The sequence below is a fragment of the Orycteropus afer genome, unplaced genomic scaffold, assembly GCF_000298275.1.
Source record: "Orycteropus afer afer isolate SDZICR_OR568_19922 unplaced genomic scaffold, OryAfe1.0 scaffold00180, whole genome shotgun sequence".
Taxonomy (NCBI): domain Eukaryota; kingdom Metazoa; phylum Chordata; class Mammalia; order Tubulidentata; family Orycteropodidae; genus Orycteropus; species Orycteropus afer.
The window spans coordinates 4,182,012-4,201,206 of NW_006921767.1; the positions used below are offsets into that span (position 1 = coordinate 4,182,012).

At 41.8% G+C, this 19,195-nt stretch overlaps 1 protein-coding gene across 1 annotated transcript in view; it reads left to right on the top strand.

Moving 5' to 3' along the window:
• The window catches only part of PDZRN3 (PDZ domain containing ring finger 3), a 333,824-nt gene that overhangs the window by 297,500 nt on the left and 17,129 nt on the right, over positions 1-19,195 (top strand). The window contains exons 4-5 of the mRNA XM_007947322.2: positions 9,569-9,816; positions 12,875-12,962. Of these exons, the coding sequence (XP_007945513.1) occupies positions 9,569-9,816; positions 12,875-12,962 (336 nt within the window). The remainder of the gene's footprint in view (positions 1-9,568; positions 9,817-12,874; positions 12,963-19,195) is intronic.

Genomic DNA, 19,195 nt, shown 5'->3' on the forward strand with positions numbered 1-19,195 from the left:
CTGTAAGAGAGCAGGAGTGGCAATACTAATTTCTGATCAAATTGACTTTAAGATAAAATGTGAGATGTTTAAGTTAAACACAAGGAAGAGGAAGACTCTTCTAACCAGAAAATTAGCTATGATGTGATGTAAATTCATCTGAAGTAAGGGAGGGACCCTCAAGTTGTAGAGATACCAAATCTAGAGAAGTAACATCAGGAACTCATAAAAAATGCCCCAGACATACTCCTCTGGGATCCCTATTAGAAACCAAATGTACCCATAAAAGATGTATGTTTTCACTGCATGAAAACTACAATCATGTAACTACAATCCATGTGTGTCTACTCATCTCCAAACTGAAGCATGCCCTGTACAAACTTTAACCTGAGCATCATTTGTCCTTAGAGGGAGCTGTGGTGGCACAAGGCCTAAGGCATTTGACTGCTAACCAGAAGTTTGGTGGTTCAACCCCACCAGCTGCTCCTCGGAAGGAAGATTGGGCAATCTACCTTAGTAGAGATACTGCCTTGGAAACCCAGAGAGGGGTCGCTGTGAGTCCATTCGACTCAATGGCTGTGAGTTTGGGTTTTTTTTTAAAACAGCCATAATACCTGCTTTTGGAAAAGTTGGTCTTCCTTTCGTTGATCCCTAGCTCAGACAATAAATTTGGAATAAATGAAGACAGACAAGAGTTTCCTGAAAGGAAAAAGAAGAATTTTTTTAATCTATCCTAAATTAGGTTTGGAAACATTTTACTTTCCAGCCTATCGTTTATTATCGTGTATTGCTTCTAGTGGAATCTAAGTTTTAATTAGTTTGAAAACATAGGTGTGATATTTTACAGAATGAAATCACTGCCCTTGTATTTAATTAAATGAACCCTATAAAAGTTGGGTTTTAGCCAGGGGCATAATTTATAGTAGGCTGAATTTAAAATTGCATTAGCACTTTATACTGCGGTCATTTGCACGTGTAATAGACATGGAGATGATTGGGATACGCTGATCCTCAGGAACGAAATGTCTTCCCATAAGCAGATACTCATTTTCTCATTCAGAGCGAATATTGTATGTCTTTCCCAAATAAATACATTTGAAAATAACCTGAACTGCTTAGCATTAAGTTGTAGAAACTTTGAAAGTTTTCTCAGCTCCTGTTTTTTGAAAGGTGAGCCTGTGTGACAATAACTTTATCATTGGTAGTTTCTGATGGTAGTGCTTCTATCTGCTGTTGAGTCAGCCCTGACACATGACAACCCATACACAACGGGATCACACTGTTGGGACACACAGGGTCGCCACTGCCTGACTTTCAGAAGTAGATTGCCAGACCTTCCTTCCTAATCTTAGTGTGGAAGCACTCCTGAAACCGGTTCAGCATCATGGCAACACACGGGTCTCACACATGGACACATGGAAGGTGAGAATTCAACCACTGAACCACCCTTGCCTCATTTCTTGGTAAACAGTGATGTTGTTATGTGCCGTTGAGTCAGACCCAACTCTTAGCAATCCCTCCTTGGGTTTCCGAGGTGTTATCACTATAGAAGTAGATTGTCCATCCTTCCTTCCGAGGAGTGGCTGGTGGGCTTGAACTGCCAGCCTTCCTGTTAGCAGTCAAATGCCTTAGTGATATTCAATTCTAATTCTGGGTTAGTGTCCTAGCATATGCAGTCTCAGAGGAATCTGTCCGTCTTGTCCAAATCAAATCCTTGGCAAGATGCTGCCCAGAACTATTTATTAAGTGTTCCCACCTGCTGTGGTCTCATTTTTTTGTACCCCTAAGAAAATCCTCTAGTGACATCCATCAGCCAGTAGGGGAACATATCTGCTCAAACTCAGTGAGTACTTGCTAGATGAATGAATGACAGATGGGTTGTTGATGAAATGGAACCCCCCCCCCATCTTTGTATGTGTTCTCAAAGACCTTAGACAAGTCAGCTACTGATATCTCATAGAGGGAGAAACAGCTGTGTTAAACCAAAAACACTTTGCTGAGGAGTCAATTCTGACTCATAGCAACCAGACTTAAATGGAACCCGGAAGGAATAATTTCATTCCCTCAGCATAGTTGTCTGTCTTGTTGCCAGAGACCTTACACTAGAGTACCTCTTTAAGGTCTCTTAGTGTCGTGTCATATTTGCCTTGAGACTGACTGAATTTTCACCAGAAATGCACCTAAGTCCCAGGGGACTAGCCAGAGCCTGAGCTGAATACCTTAACCATTTAATTTATAATAAAGACAGAGTTTGCAATCAGCATTTCTTGTTCCCAAACATTCCATTTACTTGGTTTTAGAGCTGCATAAACTGTTTTAAAGCAATCTGCTCAATTGGGCGAGTTAATGATATTTAATTTGACTGGGCCAAAGCATCACTATATGAGCATTCCGTTGGTAATTGCAGCCATCATCGCTGTTTTGTGTAATGTAGATGTGATGCTAATCCTGAGAATAAAGGTTGTCATTTTCAGTTGGCTGATCGCGTGTACCAGAGTCATCACCTCACTAAGTCTCTCAGTGATGTGATCCCAAGATGACAGTGTAATAAGTGTTATGTGCACAAGGTAATTCAAAACAAATTTGCCTGTGAACTCCTGCCTGGTCTCTTTTTAAGAGAATGTAATGACCCCGAAAATACCTTGTCAAGAAGTGTGTGTGGCAGGTCAAGTCCTGTAAAATTTATCTGTTGTACCTATTTAGAAGATCCAAACTCCAGGACTGAAAATGTTAACGCACATTTTAGTGCATTAATTCATTAGCCTGGGAAGTAAAGAAGTCTTTTCAGGACTGAAGGTTACCTACCTAGGCTAAAGTTTGCTGCTTTGATTCTCCTGGGAACATATGACTGTTAAACCAGCAGTTGCCTGACTCACAGGCAACCTCAGTTATTTGTTAGAGTAGAACTGTGCTCCATAGGGCTTTCAATGGTCTGTCTTCTCAGGCACCTTTGGGGTCTTGAACCTCCAATCTTTCAGTTAACAGCCAAGCAAGTTAGCCATTTCCAGCACCCTGAGAGTCCATCTGCATATTAAACCCACTGCCTTTGAGTCAATTCCAACTCATAGTGGCTCTTTAGGACAGAGCAGAACTGCCCAATAGGGTTTATCTTTTTCCTGTGGAGTGCCTGAGGGGTTCAGACTACTGACAATCTGCTTAGTGAGTACTTTAACCATTCCACCAGAGCACTTTCTTTTTTGCATGTGAATTACTATAAAGTTATATGTGACAAAGAAGCATGGCACGATAATTTTATCTTCTCCTTACCAACCATCTCATTATTGTACATTTCACATTTGCAACCATAGAAAAAAATTTAATGTGCATTAACAACAGAAGTCTAGCAATAACGAACATCAAGGTATGACGCAAGGGTAGCTGGCTGTCGTGGTGAAGGCTGTGTGTCCACATGGCTCTGATTCTCAGTGGTTTAGCAGTTATGATGTATTCATCCTCCATTTTGTGATCTGATCATCCTCTGATTTTGCATAACAACTTGGTCTTTGAAACATAACCATGTTGATAAGGCAGGAGAAGGGTTTATGTTTATTTTACAGATAAGCAAAACTGAGATGCAGAATAGATCTGCTCTGGTTACCTAATGCTGCTCTGACAGGACTATACCACTGATGGGGTGGCCTTAACAAACAGGAGTTTATTCTTACACTTTGGAGGCTAGAAGTCCAAGTTCCAAGAGCCAGGGTCGGGGTGAAAGCCTCTCAACCTTGGGCTTCAGCTCTGCCTCCTGCTCCCTGGCTGCTGAAGCTGACAAGCCCAAGGTTGACAAGTTAAAAGGCACAGTCCTGATGTTACCAAACCACACGGCAGGCCATTACTTCAAGGCCATTGAAATTCCCAAGATCAGCAGAGCATGGCAGGCTGCTGAGCAACGACATAGCTATATGCAGGGTCCAAGCATGCTAGAGCCCATTCTCAAAGCTGCTTCTTATATATAGGAAGTAGACCACATACCCAAAGGCAGCTCCTCAGCTGTTCCCAGTAGATTCCACCATGGAGTTGATTACCAGTCTCATCATGGGGAATAGTGCATCCAGCTGCCCAGCCAAGTTGACACACAAACTGAACTACCACAAGTTCTTTTGCCCACAGCCATAGCACCAGGCCATGGAAGAGTCAGGATTCCAATCCAGGCCTGATGCCAAACTTCCCACCAGTGTGCACTCCATCCCAGAGCTGTAAGCAAGGAGATCACCTGACTTGTGGAAGTGCTGGCTTGAACTGTGTTTGATTTTAAAAGGCAAAGCATCTCCTCAGGCACGTTTGTCAGAAACACCCTTCTGTGGGACCCAGGGTGATAAGTGGTGGTGAGGTTCTGGGGGTGGCACAAGAGCACATTTCTCGGTTACTCCAAATTCCATGCTTCACTTTGTGTTTCCTTCTGTTCTTTCCTCTGTAACCTGCACAGGAGGTATGTTGCAGGTATTGTTGCATCAGTGTCTAAGTTGGACTGGTGTAGATGAGCCTTCCTGCTTTTTGTAATTGAATTGAGTACATCCAGACACAAGTGATCTGTTTGCCCCTGGGAATCCCCTTAGCTTAGTCTGCTCCAGGAGGGTTCTTCATCATTTTCTGTTGTTTATTGTTAGTGCTGTCAAGTCAGCTCCATTTATGGCAACCACCCAGGTACTAGGACAAAATGTTGCTCAGTCCAGCCTGATCAGTGGTCACCTCAAGTTCATTGTTATGGCCACTGTGTTTTTTGAGTGCCTTCCAACTTACAGGGCTCATCTTCCAGCACTCTATCAGACAGTATTATGTTAGAACCCGTAGGGCTTTCACTGGCTAATTTTCAGAAGTGTAGATCACCCTGCTGCAAGCTGTGTACGTTGGGTGATCCTGCTGATACTGGCTAGGATGCTGGAAGCTATACTACCAGTATATCAACGCCCAAGCCACCATAGTACGACAAACTGACAGATGGGTGGTGGTTATTGTTTTCTACACACCATTTAAACATCTGATCAGTCGTTTTTAGCCTTGGCTTATGAGAAGCTATCCAAGTAAAGCAGTAGTTGCCATCACTTTTCTAGATAAGTGGCCTGATTAAGATGCACTCCTAACCAGTGAGGCATTATTTATTAATGCATTTATGCAGCTAGAAGGATCTCTGAAGGAACAAATGAGAATATATTTGTCTAATTTTATACCATACTAGTGTGACATTTAAGAAGCTCCAGTAGCACAGTGACTAAGGCAGCTGACTGCTAACCAGAAGATTGGTGGTTCAAACCTACCAGCCACTCCATGTAAGCAAGACTGGGCAGTCTACTTCTATAAAGATTTTCTGCCTCAGAAACCCAGTGGGGGTCATTAGGAGGTGGAGTCAACTCGATAGCAATGGTTTTGGTTTCGTTTTTTGCTTTGGCAGCACAGTAAGGTATTCGACTGCTAACCAGAAAGTTGGTGGTACAATCTGCCTGCATAAAGGTTTACTGCCTCCAAAATCCAACGGGGATTTCTATGAGCCAGAATCAACTCACAGCAGTGAGTTTTTTGGTAAGCTTGATTAGCTTCATTCATTTATGGTGTCACCAGGGCCCACATTCTCTGTCTCCTCAGTGGCTGACATAGCCTGCTTGGCCAGTTTCTCTCGTGGTCCCAACTGGCTACTGCAAGTCCAGGCATCACTTGCAGACTTGACCAGAGGCAGAAAAGTGTCATCACTACCTCCTGTCAGAAGGGGAATCTGCTAGGGAGCTTGTGCAGTTTTGTTTACACTTTAAAGAATCAGCCATAATTATACTGTATCCCCATGCAGGAGCTCTGGTGGCATAGTGCCTAAGGCATTTGACTACTAACCAGAAGCCTGGCAGTTCAGTCCCACTGGCCACTCCTCAAAAGGAAGACTTTCATAAAGATTTACTGCCTCGGGAACTCAAAGAGGGGTCACTATGAGTCAAAACCAACTCAATGGCAGTGAGTCTGGTTTGAGCCTATCAAGGTCGTCTTACTCCTTAAATCAAAATCTGCACTTTGAGACTCCCCCAGAGGGAATGCTCTCTGGTCTGGTTGCAAAGGAAACAAAATCAGAGTGCTCTTGGAAAAGAAGTAGAACAAGGAGAGGTGGGTGTTGACCAGGCAACTGACATGGCTTGTTTCAGTATTTGCAAGACTGTGCATTGTTTATTTAAAAAGTAAGGACTCCCAGGATGAGTTTCACTTTAAACACAAATAGGAGACTCTTGGGGTCCAAATACCTCAGCCCTGTTGGCTTTACTGTTTGTTTTGAAGAGGGCAGGAACTTGTAAAGAGACATCATAGTAAGAAAAGTTCATGTTCATCCTCTTTTGGGAAAAGGCTTCATATCTGAGTTCGTTGTGGGTAAAACTAACTATGGTACCAGTTAGTGAATTCCAAGGAGAGAAAACCAGTGTGACTAATAGTTGGCACTGGCCACATCCTAAGGATGTTGTGTATGTTGCAGTAATTTACTCCTGAAACAAATTTACTGCCACACTATAAATTCCTATAGTAGCTGACTTTGGGTGTCATGCATTAGTGTGAACTTCATAGTCCTCCAAGTTGTTTTCATCCCCTATTCCCATCTCAAGCCTTCAACCTTCTGGGCTCTAAGCTGGGAAGGCATAAAGATTGTCAGTTCATTTGGAGACTTAGAAAATCATTTTCTCAATGGAGGGGGAGCAAAGATAGTTGTGGTGGTAAACTCTGATGTTTCTACTTCCCAGGGTGGAAGATTTAGTTTGGCAGTTCAGACAGTCCCTTATTTACTGGGGCCCTTGAGCCATTTTGTAGCCCAGCATTCTTTTTCTGCCTAAGTCCCCAATGATGTAAGTAAATTACTTAAGTGGATTGAATCCAAGTCATGAATAATCTTCTCTGGCATGATTCATTTCGACTTCATTACAGGGACAAAATCCCACATCTATTCCTCAACCAAACTGTTGTTTACAAGGCACTCTGACTGAAGAATTGTTGTCCCGTTAGGGCCAGGGTGAAAGGGTTTGGAGAAAAGGGTTTGGAGAACTAAAAAAGAGCTGCTGAATCAATACTCAAGTTCTGCTTGGACAAAGAACACCCTAAGTCTCTACCTGTCTTACATTAAAAACCTGAGGAACAGCATTCATGAAAACTAATGGGCACTACTTTGCAACAAGCATCAAAACATTACTACTACTACTGTAATAAGGGAGTAGGATGGCATGAGTTTTTATTATACTACTCAGAATGGCACACAGTTTAAAATTTGTGAATTGTTTATTTCTGGAATTTCCCATTCCAGAATATTTTTTGGACTGCCATTTATCATAGGAAAGTGAAACCATGGATTAGAGGGAACTACTGTATACTAAGAATATATTGTATCAAACACAAACTCAATGCTATCCAGAGTCTGACTCATAGCAACCCCCATTGGGTTTCCAAGGCTGTAAATTTTTATGGAAGTAGATGGTCTTACTTTCCTCCCACAGAGTAGCTGGTGGGTTTGAACCACCAACCTGCTTAGCAGCCAAATGCCTTACCCACTTTATCACCAGAGCTCCTTATATGTACTGTATACTAATATACTAAAAGGGGAAAAAAATGTGCGCCACATAGGAAAAGGCTGTGGTTTGGTGTTTATTTTGGCATTTATATAACATGCATATTGAAAAATTGTCTTAAAATAGGAGGAGTTCTTGAGTCTAAAATTTCTTATAAGTGAATTAAAGGGGACACTGTTGCTCTCCAGAGAAGATTTTCTCCAGAGAAGATTTGAGAAGCTGAGAAATTTCTGCAGCCATCTATTCTGTGAAATGTGGTCCTCATGCCACTCTGTTTTATATTTGATTTTAAAAAAGCAATCACACATTTGGAGAATGATACTGAAATATTCCAGAGCCTGTCATTTAGTCCAATTATTAAACATTATCTGAACACAGTGTCATAGGCCTTTGCTCTATTGGGTGGGGAGAGAGGGTAAGTTAAATAGTTGGACTTACATGTTGTTCAGAATAACTTCATTTTTTTTTTAGAAATAAGATTCTGGTTTCTCATCTCTATCCTTGATCAAGCTACTCTAAAAATAGCCTTGTGGATAGCCTTGTGGACTTAGTTTGTGTCATTTGGAAAGAATCCTAGACACAAATCCAAAGTTCTGACCCATTGCTCACTAGAAGGCTGAGCTCATGTAGTTTATTTGAGGCTGCAGAGAGAAACACATTTTTGGTCCTGCCAACTGAACCGGGTGATGGTGTAACTGTTAAGAGCTCTCAAGTAATTCAGTTGTTGTTAGCTGCCTATTTTGACTCATATTGACTGTATGGGACAGAGAAGAAAGAACTGTACTGTGAGAGCAGATTGCCAGCCTTTATCCTAGAGAGCAGCTGGGAGGGTTCAAACTGCCCTGCAACCTTTCAGGTAGCAGCTGAGTGCTTAACTCCTGCACCACCACAATGACCTCACAAGTTAACAAGTTATTCAGTAGACAGTGCAAAAAAACCAAACCAGTTCCCATCGACTCCAATGTAGTGTAGTTCTGCTGTGACACAGGTGAATGGATTTTCAACGGCTGATTTCTTTGGAAGTTGCTCACCAGGGCTTTCTTCCAGGTAATCTCTTGTTATGTGCTGTCGAGTCAAACCCAACTCATAAACTCATAGTGACCCCTCCTTGGGTTTCCGAGGCAGTATCACTACAGAAGGAGGATTGAGGATTGCCCAACCTTCCTTCCGAGGAGTGGCTGGTGGGTTTGAACTGCCAGCTGTCTGGTTAGCAGGCAAGTGTCTTAGCCACTATGCTACCAGAGCTCCCAGGTAATCTCTCGGTGGGTTCAAACCTCCAACCTTTTGCTTAGTAGCCAAGCCCTGTACACAGTGGGAAACAACAGCCCTCAAGCTAGTTCTTGTTTCCCAAACATCCACCATTTGAATTCTTCCTATTTGTCATATTCATGGATGGCTTGTATTATCATTTAATTAGGATTTTAATTGGCATTTTTTTTAATTAAATGAAATCATTTAAAAGATAAACTTTATATCACTACCATAAAAGGAAAACTAGAATCACCTGCCACAAGCTGGAAAAATATGCACCATTAAAACATTGCAATGTAATTAATTTCTAGTTAGCTATTATTGCCTGATAAAGGCTCCAAGCCTGAGGCTGGTCTTTTCTTTAAGAGGCAAGATTAGCAAGTGATGGAATTGTGTTAAAGACATGCCAGGAGGAAGCCAAGACTTCCCTGCTGTGAGATTTATTATTTAATGCCAGATCTGTATATCTCCAAAGCCCTCCCCCCTTCCCACCAGTGGTGCAGTCACATTCTTTGAAATTCTCAAAACTTAGAGAATTGAGGTTCTTCTTTTACAAGCCTTCCCAAGAAAACAGCCAGTCAAAATACAAAACCAAACCCCTGGCTGTCAAAGTCAATTCCAACTCATGGCTGCCCCATGTGTTGCATTAGAACTGTGCCCCATAGGGCTTTCCTTCCACAGTGATGCTGGGTGGGCTCACTCTGCCAATCTTTAGATTAGTCATGGGATGCAAACTGTGTGTTGCCCAGGGACCTTAAATTTCCAGTTTCAGCTTAAAATTATAATTGTATCCCACCTGAAATATTTTTCTACAGGTAAACGGCAAAGACTTATCCAGAGCAACTCATGACCAAGCCGTGGAAGCTTTCAAGACAGCCAAAGAGCCCATCGTAGTCCAGGTGTTGAGAAGAACGCCACGAACCAAAATGTTCACGCCTCCCTCAGAGCTGCAGCTGGTGGACACGGGAACTCAGACTGACATCACCTTTGAACACATCATGGCTCTCTCTAAACTGTCCTCACCTGCCCCATCAGTGTTGGATCCATACCTAATGCCAGAAGAGTAAGTGATAGTGATTGTAAATCACTAACTTGTTCAGTTCAGTCAATAAATACAGTTCAGTTGTTTTTTTCCCCCTCCCTTCCATGTGGTTAAAAAAAAAAAAATTAATGCATCTTATAATTTTCCTCCACGTTGCCATGTTTAACTGTATTGTTTATAGAGGCAATAAATTGAATCCTGCTTGTAAAACTGTGCCGACATATTAATTACTTTATTATAACCCTGGAGCAGAGTTATTCAAATTATAGTCTAAGAACAGAATTACTTACAAATGTTGTAAAAGTTGCTTCAGAACAAAATTTTAGTCACTACAAATGGTAATTTGAAGATTCTGGAGTTCTAACTAGAGGGAATGCTGATTGTTCTTTCAAATAGACAAAGTAAGTTGCGAAAGTAAGTTGCAAGTGTGACGAGAGCTCTGGAGATTGTATGTTCAGCTTTGATTCTCATTTCAAACCTGGATTCATGTCATAAGCTCACACATGCCTCATATAAGTACTGCATGCACCAATTAAATAACAGCTGTGATTCCACACATTTTTTTCACATATAACTCTTACTCTTTGCCAGTGACATAGAGTAGCTAGGAGCCTTTGAGCACAACAAACCTGATACTCAGGCTAATTTCTAGCCAAAGAACTTAGGTAATTGACTGTATGTCCTTCAGCTTCGGTTTTGCTATATTAAAATGAGGATAGTAATAGTGTTTGTTCTCATAGGATTGTTGGAAGATTAACTGAAGTAATATATAGAAAGTCCTCAGTAGGACATATGGTAAGCACTCAGTAGATGATAGCAGTGGCCATTGTTAATTATTTAAAGATAGAGGTAAAATTATTTGGGAGATAGAGACCTCTGGCTTCAAAGATGCTCAGTTTAATTTCTCTCTTTACACATATGAATTTGCACTCTGAGTGAGTGAGTGAGATGTGTATTTCCCCATCTTCAAGTAAGCATTAGGGTCACCCCCCCTCTCTTGCTTCATACAATTGACTTGATGAAATATTTCAAAGGGCCTTTTCACCTCTTACAGGGAAAACCTTGGAGTGATGATACCTGTAGGACTCCTATTAGCAACTCAAAAGCTAGAGTGAGCACACATTGCCTGTGGTTCTATGGAATTCTAGACAAAGGCCTGCCTTTCATCCTGTGGTTTTAATGGAATCCAGGGCTCATTCCCCCTACTCCAAGTAAATTCTGCTGCAGCTGACAGTGGGTAAAGGCAGTGGACAGGGCATCAACCTGACATTCACTACGTGGGTACAAGGCAATGTGCACATGCCTGTCTCTTTCATAAACAGATGAACTGTAGGCTCAAGCAGACTGTACTCAGCTTAAGTTGGCAGTATCTGGATTTAAAGTCAAATCTGACCTAAGGAGCCTGGGGTGGTAAAATGGTTAGTAAGCGCTCGGTTTATAATCTAAAGGTTGGGGGTTAAACCTACTCAGCAGGAGAAAGACCTGGTGATGTGCTTCCCCAAAGAGCAGTGTTGTCTATAGTCTAGAAAACCTTAGGGGGTACTTCTAGTCTGTCCCATGGGGACACTCTGAGTCAAATATTTATGGCACCCACCAACAGCAGTCTGAGCTCAACTCCCAGCACAATACTCTATAGCATCCCAGTTGATTCCATGCAATAACTGGCCAATTCATTGAGTACCATCATTCAAATCAATATTTGTAGGCTCAACCCACCTCTCATTACTAATGAGGCCTTTTAAGGCTATTCCTGTCACAGTGATGGGCCTTTTAGAAGCCAAACCTCTAATTTCCCCTTAAGTCTAGTTAACATAACAAGACTTATCCCCAGGAGGCCACTTGAAAAATGCCAGGAGAGTCAAGAGGTCAGAGCTCTTCTGGTCCTGGTTGCAGGGTCAGACAGCACTGTGTACCATATTCATTGCAAGAGTGCATAGGAATTGAAAGGGGAGCGTTAAGTTGGTGCTTGAAAGCCCAGGCCATCCAACAGTATTCTTAGTACTAAAAGCCCCTTAAGTGCAGGCAGTATATTTGCCTGATGGGGCCAGAAAATTGAAAGCCAGCCTTTGTTTAAATGACTACTTGTGTCTGATCTGTTGTTTCAAAACTAAGTGCCTGGGAGGGAAGGCCAGAGCCCATTGATCGCTGCATTGATCTTTGAGAACACAAATGTTTGGGTCTCCAGCCAACAATCAGAGACTGAAGCCTTCCATCCACATCTGGCACTGTGGACTCTAAGCTCCTTCCAAAACCAAACATGTTATAATTCCCACTGCCTTTAATCCTACCAGTTCCATTAATGGCATCTTCAAAGAGGTGTAGTGGGTTTTGTGAAGTGTTTATATATATATATAATGTGTGTGTGTGTGTGTGTATATATATATATGCATATATAGATATATTGTCCTAGAAAAAGACAAGCTTGTGGGGGTGGGGGGTTTACATACATATACATATCCACACAAATAAGTATTTTATTTATACATTTATGTATGTACTGTGTTGTGATGTCAAATATACTTCTCATTGTGAATACAGTCAAACAAGAATGAAAAAACACTATCCTAGGTCATAGCAGAACAGTTTCAGCCGTAGCACAGGAAACACTATGAACAGATCTTAGAGGACAATACATGTCTCTGAATATTGCCTAAAGCCCAGCCTTTTTCTCCCCAAAGACACAGGGTAGCAAAGAAACAAGAAGGGTTAAATATGTGCCAGTCTGCTTTATAGAAACTGAGGTAGAAATTAGTCACAGTGAATCACATGACTGGTCAGCTAATGGATGGTCTCTGAAAACAACAAAGCCAGCCCTTCTCACCTCTCATCTTAACTGAGTATTCTGAACAAAGCTGACTTGGACTCATATGGTAGAAATGTGATGATGGAGATCCTGCCCATCCTGGGAGCCGTGTCCACAGAAGTGAGCTGTGAAAGTGCCCACAGAACCCTAGAATTCCAATTCCTGCAAAGGCTCCTGTGACCTGCCAGGTCACTGCTGGGCCTTGTGAGGGGAGTAATGAAACGAAGACTTAAAACTGGAAGCAAGGGCCTTAAAGATCTGTCATCTTTTTTCCAGGCATCCCTCAGTCCATGAATACTACGATCCCAATGACTACATTGGAGGCATTCATCAGGAGATGGACAGAGAGGAGCTTGAGCTGGAGGTTTGTGGAATATCCTGGTCTTTGTTTTAGGGTTCATTACTAAGAACACAAACTGCCTAATAGAGTTTCTCTAGACGTAAATTTAGTTTATGGATGCTAGTGAAAAATGTCAAAAGCAGAAACATTTAGTCATGTCATGGAAAAGCACCGATGATGAGTTTCTTCTTCCTCCCTTTTAAAAAAATAAATATATATTGACAGGCCTAAAAAAGCACAAATGTAGAGGTTTTTCATTTGAACTCCTTAAAAGATAGAACTTAAATCCTGTTCTTAAACTTTGAATCCACATAATCCACTCAGGCTGAACTCTCAAATCCATACCCTCTTGTTGACTAGAGTTATCCAAAGGCAGATGCTCAAAGCTAGGTAGATAAATTACTAAATAATCAACCCCCATAGCAAAAAGCTCTGCTGGCACAGTGTTTAAGTTCTCAAAATTCTGGTAGTTCAAATCCGCCTATCTGCTCTATGGGAGAAAGACCTGGAAATCTGCTTCTATAAAGTTTACAGCCTAGAAAACCCTGTGGGTAATTCTACTCTGTCACATGGGGCCACAATGAGTTTAAATCAGCTCAATGACTAGCAAAAAGGGTTTGCCCACCGATTCAAGTCCTGTAACTCTAATCCTGAAGAAATAAAATGAATCCCTAACACCCATCAGTGCTATTTGAGACCAAATAAGAATAATGATTTTAGATGCTATATGGCATTATATGTAAGATTTAAGATATTTAGGTAACAACAGATGACAGAGTTCTAGTTCTTGTTTTCCTTTAAATAAGAGTGACTTAAAAAGAGAGAGGACACCAGTTTCCAAGATTTACTTATACTTTTGGGAAAACACTTTGATACATCAGTGTTTTCTCAAAAAATACCACTACATCTTTGAAAAATGGATAACAGGGTGCCTTTCAGAGACACCTGATATTGAAGGTGTAGCCGTTTGCCCCCATGAAGAGGTCAGCTAGTGAAAATTCGATAGCATATTGACCAAGGTCATGGCCAACAGTTGTAGAACCTGGCTGTACCACCAATACTTCTGAATTTGATGAATTTCTCAGTGGCAGTAGATGACTGTGCAGCCCCAAAGTAGAAAGCAGCTGTGTTCCTCAAGAATTTCCTTAAACTTACTGAGAGTTTTCCTTCCAAAACAGAAGACTAATATCAATACAAGTCTGCTAACACCAACTTAACTGGCTTCTTGCCTTAAGTAGGATGTGGTCAAATCAAAATATTTGGTCCTAGAGGCATGATTGACTTAATGGAGACTTTTTATTTTTTTTCAGTTTTAATTTTTTTCCTCTCTATGTGTATGGTCTAAACTGCTCAACTAGAATGGCTGTTATTCTAACTATAAAAACTGTTTTGACTTTGCCATCAGCTACAGACCACAGCACTTGCCATTCAACAATTGCTCAGGGAAATACAGTCTTGGTCCCTTCAGGAGAGTAAGGACTGCATGTCTCTTATTTACAGTGTCCCATCCTCCCAGCTTCAGGCTTAGTTCTTGGGGTAGGGAGAGGCAAGGGGATATAGTCGGCAAAATATGTATCCCAAACCCATTTATGTACCCTGGGCACAAGTACCTATTAACATTTCCTCTGGAACAATGTCATTATGGAGTTCTGGTGGCATGGTTGTTAAAGCATTCAGCTGATAACCAAAAGGTCAGTGGTTCAAACATAGCAGCCACTCCATGGGAGAAAGATGAAGCAGTCTGCTGCCATAAAGATTTATAACCTTGAAAATCTTATGGCATAGTTCTACTCTGTCTTACAGGGGTGCTGTGAGTCAGAATCAACTCAATGACAATGAGTTTGCTTTTTTTTCTTTTTTCCTGGTATGTGACAACATTGGTTTTTGATGATGATCATTTTCATTGAGACTAAATAGAGACCTTTTAAAAGTGTCACATATGTCAGGAGCTAGTTTTATGAAGTGGCATAGACTTAGTGGTCTTTGGTATTTACTGAAACTTGACTATACAGCAGTGGGTTCTTTAGTTCTTTTTTTAGTTTCTAACACCATTGAAAATCTGTTGAAAGCTACATCCTCTCTCTGGAAAAATGCCCATGTGTTTAAGAGCTAGCATATGGTTTCAGGCAGTTCACCGAGTTCCTAGTGGATCTGCCGTATTCAGCCTTAAAATGTTTTTTTATATCTGAACACCACCAGAACTATTATTTGCTATTTCCCTTTAGCACAACTTAACTTACTGAAATTAAGTTTACTTGAAACAGAAAAGCACCATGAAGTCTACTCTGACTTGGTGGCAGCCCCATGTGTGTCAGAGTTGTGCTCCATAGGGTTTTCTGTGGCTGATATTTCAAAAGTAGGTTTCTGAAATATTACTTCCAGGGAGCCTCTGGGTGGATTTGAAGCTCCAACCTTTCAATCGCAGCCAAACACACTAGCCATTTGCACCATCTAGGGGTTCCCCATTACATAAACAGTATTATTAATTCTAATCCTCACTGCTGGGGCCTTTGAAGGTCTAGGGCTCTTCTCTCCACCACCTCCTAGGCTCTGTCGAGTCTACTTCTAAGAAGGTAAGCTAATGCTGCCAAAGTGTTCAGACTCACCCCAACTGAGTCTTTCTCCCTAGAGGAAGTAATGTTCTCCGTGTAAACAACCTAGATCACCTTGGTTTAGGAAGAAGCATCCACTCTGAAATACTTTCCTAGACTTGGGTTAGGCATAGTGTGGTGCTTGTCCTGGAGCAGCATTACCTGGGAACTTGAAAGAAATAGAAACAGAGAATATTGGTCCCTCAGACCTACGAGATGAAAGAATCTGAGACCTACGAGATGAAAGAATCTGCAGTCTAGCAAGATCCCCAGATGCTTGTGTACATATTAAAGTTGGAGAAGCCTTACCTTGGGTCTGTGGGCCTGGGTAAAAAAAAAAAAAAAAACCCACAGTCCATTTCTTCTTGTTCTCATGAGTCACACCAGTGAGCCTTTGGTAGCGTGGTTCATTCACTATGGTGTAGAGATGTGCCTCCAGCCCACTAACAGCATCCACACAGAGTAAACTTAACTAGAGACTAGAAACATCTGACTAAGCCTATTGTACACGTGACACAACAGCCTCAACAGTGGACTCCAACATGACAGTGATCAGGGAGATGGCACAGAGCTGAGCAGTGTTCTTCCATTAGAGTCAGAGCTGACATGATGGCACATAGTATCAAAACATGGGATGCTTTTGTATTTAAGTATTTCGCATCCAGGTATTTGGAATATTACTGTAATATTTACAATTAGGTCTGTAAAGCCATGAGCCAAGACTTTACATCTACGCTTATATTTCTTAGCTTTCAATACTCATCTGTTATGTTAAACATATAGGCATACCTCAGAGATAACGGGGGTTCAGTTCCAGACCACTGCAATAAAGTGAGTATCACAATAAAGCAAGTCACCTGACTATTTTGGTTGCCCAGTGCATATAAAAATTATGTTTACACTGTACTATAGTCTATTAAGTGTTCAATATACCAAACCTATTGCCATCAAGTTGCTTCTGACTCAAAGCAACCCTATAAATCTTTACAGAAGCAGACTGCTTTGGCTTTCCCCATGGAGCCTTTTGGGGGTTCGAACTGTGGACTTTTGGTTAGCAGCACAATGCCTTAACCACAGTGTCATCAGAGCTCCTTAAGTGTGCAATATATAACATTATGAAAATGTTTGAAATATGGTGAGAATTACCAAAATGTGACAGACAGACAGGAAGTGAGCACATGCTGTTGGAAAAATGGTGCCAGTAGACTTGTTCAACACAGGGTTGCCAAAAACTTCAATTTGTGAAAAACACAGTATCTATGAAGCTCACTAAAGTGAAGTATAATAGAATGAGGTATGTCTGTACCATTGGAATCCAAAATTAGAAAGTCACCATCCTGCCTGCTCTTACCAAACCAAACTGACATCAAGTCGATTCCCACTCATAGCAGCCCCCTCTGAGTGTCCGAGGTGGTAAATCTTTATGGAAATAGATTGCCTGGTCTTCCTTCCAGGGAGTGGCTGGTGGGTTTGAACCACCAGCCTTCTGGTTAGCAGTCAAATGCTTCAGGCACTACACCACCAGAGCTCCTCGCCTGCTCTTAAGGAGCTTATATTCTATATGGCCATAAGCCATTGGGACCATTAATGAGCTTTTTACCTCTTAGAAAAGTAAAATATGGTCTTTCTGAATATATAGCTCTTTTGAACAATTACCTTGTAGTACTGCAAGCCCATAGCAGACCGAAAGACTGTTTTAACGTTTGGTCTTACCCGTAGTAACATAGATGTCGGTCACTGGGTGGTTTGAACAGATTATGTACTTGGCTGCTAACCCAAAGGAGGTTCAAGTCCACCCAAAGGTGCTTCAGAAAGGCTAATGATCTACTTCCACCAAAACTCAGCCATTGGAAACCCTATGGAGTACAGTTCTACTCTGCTACACATGGGCTCACCCTAGCAAGTAGTACTGGTTTATCTTGGATGGCAGCAGGTTATTTCTGCTAATAAAATGAGCCTTGTAGCTTTGGAGGAAAGGCTCCTCCGGAGCTCTGAAGTATTATTGTTAATGGCTAAGGAGGCACTAGGAGTGCCCCAGGTAGAGTCTTCTAAGGCTTACTGCAGCCACTCATCAAAGAGGGACTCCACATTACACAACATCTGTCCCTTGAGTACTGCTTGTATTTCAAAGGTGTGTCCTTGGGAGGCATTCTACCCAGCTTGAGAAGGCTGATAAACAAACCCCCTGCTAGAAGTAAGTTTTCTCAGGCTGACCCAGTGCTTGGTGAAGCTGGCAGGTACCTATGATTCCGGGCTCCTTAAGGGATTCTTGTAACTTCTGTGTTCTCTCCTATTTTGTTCCCAAATGTTGAGTTAAATGAGATCAAAGTCAGCACCTTTCAAAGAATAACTAGTTCCGTGGGTATCATACAGGAGGCAAATATATATGAGTGGGTTGGGATGTTACTGAAACACACACAAAGAGAAAAACAGATGTTCCCTCTTTTAAAGTACATAGAATGATCATATTTAGATAATGTCAAATCCCTGTTATCATGAAATTGCTTAGAGTTAAAGGGATTATGCCCAAGTATACCCAAGGGGTGAGCAGCCAAATAATTACTCATAAATTTTCAGGTACTGAACACATGCTCTAGATCTTCCTGTAGTCAATTAAAAAGAAAATAGCTGTCAGAAGAGGCTTTTTTTCCTTAATCTATTGTTTCAATTTCCCAGGTGATTCATCAGCAACCTCCTATCCAGGATGGGAAGCTGCTGTCACCTATATTGTGTTCTGATGACATAATTCTGAGACCACAAAGGAAAACAAGTCTTTCTACAGGGGGACTAAAATGATCTCAAAGCCTGGTTCCATAGAGTAACCTAAGTAGATCACAAGGGAACTGGAATAGTCCTGAAGATCATTGTAGACTGTCCCAGCCAATCGATACTGTTTAAAAACCTTTAAGGCACAGCACAAGGGCTCTAGGACACCTTCCTTGGGCAGGCTGCTGTGGTTGACTCAGCCTCCTCGTGACTTTCGCAATGTCCTTGGGATCATTATATATTACCACCAGCAAACCAGGGCCTTTTCCCTTATCTAGCCTGGATGACACTTTTCCCAGATCTTTGCATAGTTCAATTTTTTTGCCCAAAAGTTGCCTCTTCAAAGACGCTTCCCTGACCACTCTACCTAAAGCACCCTGGCCCCAACAGTAGTGCCTTGACCTACCTAATTTCTGTCTCTTCCACCCACACTAGAGAGTACAAGCTCCATGACAGCTGGGCTCTTTGTCACTCACTTGCTATTATATCCCCAGGGCCCTAGATGGTGTTATGAGTTAGCTGGCAGTCGAGTTGGCCCCTGACTCATTGCACCCTCATGCACCAATGGAAAAAAATGCTGCCTGGTCTTGCGAGGACACCCTTAGGGCCCGTTGCATGCTGGACTGTTGTGATCCACAGGGTTTTTGCTGGCTGATTTGCAGAAGTAGATCAGCACACTTTTCTTCCCAGTCTGAGTCTAGAAGCTCCACTGAAATCTGTTCAACATCACAGCACCCCCTAAGCCTCTACTGACAAACCGGTGGTACTTGTGCATTGGCTGGGAATCAAACCTGGGTCTCCCACATTGAAGGCGACAATTCTACACTGCCCCACCCATGCCCTGTGCCATCTAATAGCCATCCAATAAATAATTTATCGAATGAAGGATAAATGCCTGTT